The sequence below is a fragment of the Muscardinus avellanarius genome, assembly GCF_963383645.1.
Source record: "Muscardinus avellanarius genome assembly, chromosome: 1".
Classification (NCBI taxonomy): domain Eukaryota; kingdom Metazoa; phylum Chordata; class Mammalia; order Rodentia; family Gliridae; genus Muscardinus; species Muscardinus avellanarius.
This window is the reverse complement of record NC_137786.1, coordinates 225120277-225131423: the sequence shown is the minus strand read 5'-3', so window position 1 is coordinate 225131423 and position 11147 is coordinate 225120277. Positions and strand designations below refer to the sequence as shown.

Here is an 11147-nt window from a genome sequence, read left to right as displayed (position 1 = left end):
GAATACGATTACAAATCTCAACTTCTTGGGCTTTATAATTTATGTAAATGTAACAACTAGCCAAACTCATAATATTAGGGAAGGAGACAATGAAGATGTAGACAACGTGTCTATAGCAGTTCTTGTCAGGGGGTCAACAAACACTGATCAGATTGTACAGATCACAGGTGAAGGAAATAATTAATCCAAAAACTTTCTGATTTAATAACCTTTGATAAAGTTACTAAAGTGTCTACACCCTATTCAACAAATGTATAACATTTTAAAATAGGGTAGATGATCCATTATGATTCTGGTTTCAATAGTTCATTATCTTGTTATATAATTATCATACCAAATTTGGCTTTCATGCCCATGATTTTTTTCTGGAGAATCTTGAACTACAAGTTATTACTACTTTGGAACAATACACCTTTTACTTATACTTTCCTAGTAAATTTATTTTTTAATCATTCTCTTCCTTTTTTCATGCCTATAGAATATCTACTGACTCTCAAATATTCTGATGGAGAACAGGACAGAAGTGACAGAGTTCATCCTGCTGGGACTGACCAATGACCCCCACCTGCAGGTTCCCCTCTTTATAACCTTTCTCCTCATCTATATCAGCACTCTGGCTGGGAACCTGGGGATGATCCTGTTGATTCTCTTGGACTCTCGGCTCCACACGCCCATGTACATTTTCCTGGGGAACCTGTCTCTGGTGGATTTGTGTTACTCTTCTGCTGTCACCCCCACAGTCATGGTGGGGCTCTTCATAGGAGACGAGGTCATTTCCTACAATGCTTGTGCTGCTCAGATGTTCTTTTTTACAAGCTTCGCTACTGTGGAAGTTTTTCTCCTGGCCTTAATGGCCTATGATCGCTATGCCGCAGTGTGTAAGCCCCTACATTATGCCACCACCATGACACCAAGTGTGTGTACATGTCTGCTCATTAGCTGCTATGTCTACAGTTTTTTGAGTGCCTCTTTCTACACTGGGAATACCTTCATTCTGTCTTTCTGTAAGTCCAATGTGGTCCATCATTTTTTCTGTGATATTCCAGCAGTCATGGCTCTCTCTTGCTCTGATAGAAGAGTTAATGAGATGGTTCTACTTTATGTAGCCAGCTTCAATATCTTTTCTGCTCTCCTAATTATTTTAATATCCTACATATTGATTTTTATCACCATCCTGAAGATGCGCTCTGGTGCAGGACATAGGAAGGCCATGTCCACCTGTTCCTCCCACTTCGCTGCAATTTCCATTTTCTATGGAACTATTATATTCATGTATTTACAGCCTAGGTCTAGTGACTCCTTGGATACTGACAAAATCACATCTGTGTTCTATACTATGGTCACCCCTATGCTAAACCCTGTGGTCTATAGCTTGAGGAACAAGGAGGTCAAAAGTGCATTCACCAAAATTGTTTTGGAGAGAAAATAATCTTTAATATTTACGTTTTACTTTTTGAGATGCACAACATCTGTAGTCATTCCTTTAATATCTTCTCTGTGTAATGTGTCACATTTAAAAACATTCCAGGAAATTAAGTTCCTGGGGTAATATGCTTATCTCTGCAAAAGTTTGTTGTCTAATGAAAAGGAAACATTATGTTCAGAATATAATACTTGAATAAAACTATGATATATTGGAGTTGCCTAGTGAAAACACGTATTACATATTCTCTATGCAAGTTTTCTATCACATGTCAACAGAAATGTACACAGAATAATCACATAAAGAGGCCTATGAAGAGAAGATATGGGTGCAGGTGTTCCACAAAGACACACACACACACACACACACACACACACACACACACACACACATGAATATGGCATGTTTTTCAGAATTAAATGCAATGTGGTTATTAGTGCTGTTTAATTTATTAATTTTTCTGGATTGAGGAATACCTAGATAGGCAGTAAAATATCATTTCTGTCTGTGAGAAAATTTACAACAGATATTTCTACTTAAAGAATAGTCTAAGTAAAGAAAATTTTCTCTCATCCATGTGTGTGGCCACCTATTGTAGGCATAACTGAATAGAATAAATAGGTAAAGTACAAGTTATCTGTTTGTCTCTCTGTTCCTTATTTAACTGGAACATCCTTCTGTTCTCATTCATGAATATCAGAGCTGGTTGCTGTCAGGAATTTGTCTCCAGGACTTACCTCTTTCTCAGGACTTTGAACTCAGAATCGAGTATATCCCTTGGCTCCCTGCTTCCCATAGCCGTGATAAATCTCCTCGTATTAGTGTATTCATATTCTATTGATTGTTTCATTAAAGAACTCTCAGTATATATTCGTGTTTAATAATCATAGTTTAATATTACATGTATTAGAGCATGAATTTATAGCTAATATTTTTATATTTTCCCTACTAATATAAGCATTGTAATTTGAGGAAAAACTTGATGCACTATTGAATAAAAGTGTGTGTGTGTATGTTTACTACATATTTTAACAAAGGTTACATAATTCTGGTATCTTATTGCTTTTCCTATTTGAGTTATTGTATTCAACCAGCATGTTCATGTTTCAATTTTAAAAAGGATAACATAATCAGAGAACCATAAAAATGTAGAGAAAAATCAGAGTATTTTGCAATATTCATATATTACTGTTTTCCAGACTATTTAAAAGTTGCACTGAAAAACCAATAATGGTGTGCCTTTATCTTAAAAAGTGCTTATAAATGGTTAATGCTATCTGTTCTTTGTCATACCTTTGTTGAGTTACGTTCTTTTTACTACCCATACTTTTTGTCACTTTATTCTCATAACTTTCCTTGCAATTACTTTGCAATTTGAACCATTCATGCCAGGGTGGTCTCTGGACTTGCTGCCACCTGTGTGAATTCTCTATTTCCACTCAGGTCTTTGCAGAAATGTTACACTGTCATAGAGTCCTTCCCTGACCACCTTTATAAGACAGTCACTTACTGCTCACCAGAGAAATTTTCCTCTCAACCTACATCATTCTCCGTTGTCCTAATCAATCCTTGCTTAAGATATCATTGCCCACTTTCTTCTTATCTCCTCCAAATAGAAGGCAAACCATGATAGCAATGATTTATTCTTTTTCTGGTTTGTTTACAACATGTTCACCACATGTACTTTTGTTTCATAGTAGATTATAATAAATATTGGTTAAATAAATGAATAAATTAATAGATCTTGAATGCACTTCCCCCACTACATTGACCTTTGAGTTACTGATAATCATATTGAGTTTTGCATGAGATAAATCTTCTAGATAAACAAGCAGTGTACTCTCAGAGATTCAGATAATTTCTGTTATAAATATTTTTTCTACACTTGCAGTCCTTACACTTTTCATTTTCAGACAAGAGGATTATATAGAAATCCCATGAGAGGGCAGATAATTTAAATCCATCTCATAAATTTTATTTATAAATGATGTCTATATATTCATATGCTGATGGACACCTATGTTGGTTTTGTAATTTGGCTATTATAATTATGCTTCTGTAAACGTAGATATGCATGTATCACTATAGTATTCCGACTTTACTCCTTTGAAAAAATACCAACGAATGATATAGCAGGATCATATAATGGTTCCATTTCTAGTCTTTAAAGTCTAGCCAGACGTGGTGGCTCACGCTTGTAATCCCCGCACTTGGGAGGTGGAGACAGGAGGATCGCGCAGGTTCAAAGCCAGCCTTGCTGGCTTATGAGACCCTGTTTCCAAATAAAATATAAAATAAATAGGTCTGGGAGTGTATCCCAGAGGCAGAAGGGTTCCATCCCCAGGACCACCATAAAAAAAAAGAAACTCTATAATGATCTTCAAAATAGTTCTACTAATTTACAATCTACCAACAGTATGTAAGGGTTTCTTTCTTGCCACATCTTCCCCAGAATTTGTTATTATTTGTATTTTTGATTATTGGCATTCTAACTGGAGTTAGAGGGAAATAATTTTGACATATTTTGCCCTGATTGATAATAATGATGAAAAGTTTTTCATATATTTAGTGTCCTTTTGTATTTCTCCTTTTCAGAAGTCTCTACTAGCTGGGCGTGGTGGTGCACACTTGTAATCCCAGCATTCGGGAGGCTGAGACAGGAGGACTGTGGTTTGCGGACAGCCTCAGCTACTTAGTGAGGCGCTCTAAAACTCAGTAAGACTCTGTTTCAAAATAAAGAATAAAAAAAAAAATTGGTCAGGGGGTGTAGGTCAGAGGTCAAATGCCCCTGGGTTTCATCCCCAGACCCGCCAAAAAAAAGAGGTCTCTACTCAGCTCAATTGACCATTTTAATTTAATTTTTATATTATAGATATTAGTCTTCTATGAGAGGAGTAGCTGGCAAAGATTTTCTCATGTTCTGTAGGCTTTTCATGCTCATGATTTGTTCCTTTGCAGTGCAAAAGCTTTTCAAATGTCATTGCTTATTTGTTGATTCTCAAGTTTATTTTCTGTGTTTTTGGGAGATATTATTTTGAAGTTTTTATATACACAAAGTGGAGTTTTACTCAGCCATAAGAAATAAAATTATGTCATCTGCAAGAAAATGGATGGATCTAGAGAATATTATGTTAAGTGACATTAGTCAGTCTCATAAGTCAAGGATCATATAGTTTCTCTCATATGAAGAAGTTATAGACAATATAGAAATTGAAGGAAATTTTATAATGATAAGGATTGAGACCAGTAGAATAGTGCAAGAGGGTTGGAGAAGGTAAGAGGTGGAGGGAGAAAGGAGGCATGAGGAAGGAAACAAATCAAATAATATTATGTCCACATATGAAGATGTCACTAATAACTTCACCAACATATACTAAAAGGTGAGGGGAAGGATTAGGAGTGAATCACACTAAGAAATGTTGTGGGCCTGTATGATTACTTTGAATCTCATCATGATTCATAATCATATTATACCAATACAATTCTATAAATAAGCTCTTATGTCTTATTAAATGGTGAATAACACACCAAATAAGTACATTTGGAAGTAATAAGTACTTTAAGCATAAGATTATTTAAAGGTTCAGTATTTGGATATGTTTTGAAATTATTTCATGAAATCTAATTATAAAATAAACTGAATTCTATGTAGACATGTGGAATATATACATAATATTTATCAGTAGTAAACATAAGACACATTTGAAATTCTAATACAAAGCACAATCAGGTTTTTTGTTTTTTTGTTTTGTTTTATTTGTTTGTGTTTGTTTTTGGTGGTACTGGGGTTCCTGGAAACCCTTCTACATCCGGGTTATACTCCCAGGCCTATTTTAATATTTTTTTAAATTTGGAAACAGGGTCTTTTAAACCAGCCAGGCTGGCTTTGAACCTGCGCAATCCTCCTGTCTCTGCCTCCCAAGCACAGGGATTACAAGCGTGCGCCACTAAGCCCAGCTACAATCAGGCTTTTAAACTCTATCTCCAGGGAACTCCATATTATTCAAACCTAAGTACAGGAATACACCTCCATATGTAAGCTGTTATCACTGTGCAATGGGAAGCTTCATTTTAGCATATATACATAAATGTATATATACACACATATATACATTTTAGCATACATACATACATACATACATACATATATAGCACATACATAAATGTGCTAAGACGGCCATGCTGGTCCTTATGGAGCTGTGTGGTATAACACCATAATTCACTCTGCACCTACATTTCTCCTATTAGATCATTTCCAATTATTTTAATTTTAGAAGCATTTTGAATTTATGGAGAATTTATAAAGATAGTCCATAGAGTGATTGACATATTATACTCCATCATGCTCAATAGTTTTCATAAAATATTCACATATTCATTTATCAAAACTTTCAATATGATTCTATGTGACCAAGAAGGGCTATGCATACACAGTATAGAAGGACTGTACAATGCAATACTAGTGCAAATTAAAGGACTATGCAGATGGGAAGAATTTTAAGAATGAGAGGTAAATAAGATTATCTTACTGTGTCTCAGGATCAGCCCTATATATTCTCATAAAAGAATTCAGGACAATTTTATCATAGACAAAAGAGGTGTCTGTAATGTGAACCCAGAAGCAGCATTGATGTGATGTGACCACAGGCCATGGAGTTCCTACAGCAACCAAAGAATGAAAGACAGGCATGAAGTGTTCTCAAGAGATTATCAAGTGAAATGTCTCTGACAGACCATGGCTTTCAAACTCAGCGAGACTGATTTCAGACTTTTGATTTCCAGAACTCTGAAAGATTGGTTGTTGTAAGTCTCCACATTAGTAGCAGTTTAGACAGAAGCCATAGGAGACTAATAAAAACCATTGCCTGGTTATTCTCTGTCATAATCATGTATTACTACTATATATGAGTTTGAGAGAATTCACAAGTGAAGCCATCTGTTCTGGGGTTTTTCTTTGTTGGAAAGTTATTTATTATTAATTCAATTTTTATACTTGCTGACAGTATAACAAGTGAATCTTTTTCTCTAGAGTCAGTTTTGGTGGTGTCTTTTTAGAAATTTGTACTTTATCTTCTTACCCAGTATTTTAGTATATATTCATTCATGTTTTTCTAATTATTACTTATATAGTTCAATAGCTATATCCTTACATTGATTTACGGCTGTATTATGTTGATTTATGACTGATTTATTGGGGGTATCTTTTTATAGTCAGTGTGGATTTTTTTCCTATGGGGATAATCTTTATATAGATTTAAGTTTTGTTTTTGCTGATTTTTGCCTCCCTTATTCTATATACTATTTTGGTTTTATATGTTCTAATATTTTTCTTTTTTCCACTTTCAGTTTAATTTTCACTTTTAATATATTTTTAAGGCTGGCATAGTATATTCTCTTGAGATTGTTCTCTCTCTCTCTCTCTCTCTCTCTCTCTATATATATATATATATATATATATATATATATATTAATGTTATTGATTTCTACACCAATTGTATTGTGTTTGGTTGTGTACTGGGTCTCCTTTTTTGTCCCATCTGGGGGTCCAAAATGCTGCAAATTTTCTCCTTTTATTGGCTTCTGTTCCATGGATGTAAGGATGGCCCAACATATACATATCAATAACTGTGATGTGCCACTTTGATAGATCAAAGTACAAACCCCTTAGGTCAATTCAACAGATGAAGAAAATCCATTTGATAAAACTTAAAACCAATTTATAATAAAATACACAAAATAAACTGGATATAGAATAAAGGTACCTCACACTATAAAGGCCTCTTATAATAAGTCAACAGTTTATACTATACTGAGTAGTGGAAAGGTAAAACTCTCTAAGATCTGAAAAAAGACAAGAACTCTCATCTTCACCATTTTTATTCAAAATAATATTAGTAATATGGCAGAACAAACTAAGCATCATTCTTATTGGAAAATAGTGAGTCAATTTTTTATTGTTTTCAGAGGATATTACTCTAGAACCCTCAATCCCATGAAAAGTCCACAGAAAAGCTATTGGAACAAATATGTGAATTCAGAAAGTTACAGGACACAAAATCAACACACAAATATCAGTAACATTGCTACATGCAAAAGTGAGTTATATGAAATAGAAATGATCTGAAATAGAGAGATAGCAGCTCAATTTATAATACTACAAAATAAACTACCCAGAAATTAATTTCAAAGAAAGTAAAAGATTTTCATAGCCAAAGATATACAATATTTAGAAAAAAATGGAAAGACATCTCTGTTCATGTATTGAAACAATCAATATTATTAAACATATGTATACTACCAAAGCAACCTAACATATTCAATGCAATATTTATCAAAATAACAGTGATGTTATTCAAAGAATTAGAAAAATCAATTTTAATTTTCTTTATTGAAGTACAAAAGTTCTAATGACCAATGTTATCTTGAGCAAAAAGAATATACCAGGAGACATTAAATACCTGACTGAAAAATATACAATAAAACTATAGTATTCAAACCTTTGTGGTACTGGAATAAATGCAGACTCATAGACCACAGTAGAAAAACCGAGCACAGAAGTCAATCGATATCTCTACTGCCAGCTGATTTTTGACAAATGTTCTAAGACCCCCTCATTGGAAAAAACAAAGTTGTTTCAAAATCTTTTGCTGGCAAAATTGAAAATCCATACACAGAATGTTAAAACTAGACTAGTTCTGGGAAGATGGCGACCGAGAAAAGCGGGGCTTAAGAGCCCCACTAACAACAAATCTCCATTACCACAAAATCAGCGCCTTTCATACCCAGAAAACACCATCACCAGAGGGGAAAAAAAAATCACCAGGCTCCAGAAGGAAAGCGGACTGAGAACAGAGACACAGAGGAGATCCTTAAGCCCGAGGACGCAGCCTCATGCCCGAGGATGCGGCAGCAGCGCCATACTGCCGGCGGCACTGGCGAATTCACGGGACGGCTACAGCAAGCCGAGGAACAGCCAGGCGGGATTTATCGGCACAGAGAGCACCTAAAGCTCCCAGTGGCCGAGCTCAGCACTCGCTGCAGGGATTCTGAGTGGAAATCCAAACCAAGAAGAAAAACTCCAGCCCCACAGCTGAGGGTGTAGCAGCGGCGCCATATTGCCACCAGCGGCAGCAGCAGAGAATTCAACGAGTCCAGTACAGCTACATCTGCGTACTCAAGAACAGTGAGTCAAATTGCAGGCCACAGAGGAGAAATCCCAGTACTGTACTCCCTGGGACTTGACCCAGTGGGGGAGGGGCGGTGGCAGAGATATCACACCATAGGAGAACGTGCAACCTGGCTCCCCCCACAGTCTAAAGCAGCCTCTATCGACTCTCTGGGTCGAAGACTCTGTGATACAACCCAGTAAAGGAGTAGTGGGGTCTGAGATACTACTGAATCGAGATCCAGAACACCTTAAGTGAAGTCATAGTGACCCAAGGGAAGAACACAGAGAAGGCACAAACATCCGAAATCATGGGAAAGAGGAATAATACTGGAGCAATGAATGCCCACGACCCCACAACATCAGAACCCGATAAAACAGAAAATCAAAGATTTCTAGAAGACCAAATCAGGAAAATAACTGTAGAAATAATAGAGGTGCTTCGAAAAGAACTCAGAGAGAGCCAAAAAGAGATAAAGGATGCAATTAATGAAGTAAAGGCCTCAATTCAAAGCACAAACAACTGATTAGACCACATGGAGAACAGAATCTCGCTCTTAGAAGATGATCATTTCAAAAATAAATGCATAGTTTCTAATCTAGAAAAAAATATCCAACAGCAGAAATCTGACATTGAAGAAATATGGGCCCATTTTAAGAGAGCTAACCTAAGAATAATTGAAATAGAGGAGGGAAAAGAAAGTGAAACCAAAGGGATCAACAATCTCTTCAAGGAAGTAATAGCAGAAAATTTTCCAGACATAGAGCAAGAGGTCGATACACAGGTCCAGGAAACTTATAGAACTCCCTTTAGACAGGATCGGAGAAGAGGATCCCCACGCCACATAATTGTCAAAATGACCAATGTGGAAGCCAAGCAGAGAATCTTAAAGGCAACAAAAGCAAAGGGCCAAGTGACATTCAGAGGCAAACCAATTAGAATCACTCCAGACTTCCCAAACCAAGTTATGAGATCCAGAAGGGCTTGGAGTAACATATTCCCAATTCTGAAAGAAAACAACTTCCAGCCAAAAATTTCCTACCCAGCAAAACTTTCTATCAAATTAGATGGAGAAATAAGAAGCTTCCATGACAAACAGAAACTGAAGGAATTTATGTCTTCAAAACCAGCACTAGAGAAAATACTCAAAGAGATTAACTACAAAGAAGAAATAGGTAACACACATCAGAACTAGAGAAACAAGATTTTCCATCCAACAGACAACTAAGATTGGTTATCTGTGGAGATTCATTATTTATGTTAGTCTTTTACCTATCTCTAAATGGTATTGTTTGCCTTTATTGTTGTTAATTTTTAGGATTTCTAGTTGGAATATTAATATACCTTCAGATATAGCATTTGGAAATATTTTATCCCATTCTATTAGCAACTGTTAACTCTGTTTACATTGTCTTTGGATATACAATATTTTTTTTATTTTTTAGGGAGTTTGTATACTCTTCTGTTGCCTGTGCCATTGAAATCATATCCAAGAAATCACTGCCAATTTCAATGTTGTGAGGTTTTATGACCCAGATTTTCTCCTAAAAGTTTATAGTCTTAAGATATATATTTAGGTCTTTTATCTATTTTGAGTTAATATTTGTATATGGGAGTAGGTAAGGGTCCAACTTTATTCTTTTCCATGTAATTATTATTTTTCAACAATATTTAGTTAAAAGATTATTATTTCCACCACCAAATGTTCGTGGAAACCTTGTCAAAAATAACTTGACAATATAGGGAAGAATTTAGCTCTAGGCTTTTATTTAACTCCAATGATTTATATATCTGCCTTTAGAATAGTACTACACTGTTTCAATTATTGTAGCTTTATATGGTTTGAAATCAGAAAATATATATCTTCTAGCTTTGTTCTTTTTCAAGATCGATGTGGGTACCTAGAGTCCATATTCCATATTAGGATAGATTTTTTTTCTGAAAAATAAATATATAAATATATGATAGTTTCACCTAAAAAAATAGAAAAAAAATATTCTCTGGTAAGAAAGAAAGCAAAAAGAAATATTGAAATGTTATCTTTAAGTCATCAAAAGCTTGGTATCAGACAAATGAAACTGTTATGTGAGATTATCATTTTTAATTTTGGATAAATTGCTATAATACTAGATGTCAACCACTAAGCCAAGCATGGGAGGGAGGGATAGGGAGAGAATGGGGTGGGGATCGGGTGGGGGCTGACTGGGCACTGTGTGCATGTATGTCTACAAAAGTATGTATCCCACTATGATGTATGAATACAGTGCACCAATAAAAAAAAAACTAAAAAAAAAAACAAAAAAAACCAAAACTAGACTATTTTCCAAGAGAGGTTAAAAATCAATTTAACAAAAATCAGCAGTTTAATGAAATCAATACAGTAGCTGGGATTGTAAGTCAGTATAATTACTATAGAGATCATTCTGGAAATTACTCAAAAGACTATGAATAGAACCACCATATGACCCAGATTTACTACTTCTTTGTCTCTTTCCCAAAATAATTAGTGAGAATAGTATAATGATACAAGGATGTCCATATTTATAGCAACACAATTA

At 35.1% G+C, this 11147-nt stretch overlaps 1 protein-coding gene across 1 annotated transcript; it reads left to right on the top strand.

Moving 5' to 3' along the window:
• Window positions 1-494: 494 nt before the first annotated feature.
• LOC308279704 (olfactory receptor 5B3-like) lies at window positions 495-1429 on the top strand (the record flags this gene model as incomplete). Its single annotated transcript, XM_080719818.1, has 1 exon — window positions 495-1429. The coding sequence occupies exon 1, from the start codon at window positions 506-508 to the stop codon at window positions 1427-1429; it is 924 nt and encodes a 307-aa protein (XP_080575944.1). The 5' UTR covers window positions 495-505.
• Between the last annotated feature and the right edge of the window lie 9718 nt (window positions 1430-11147).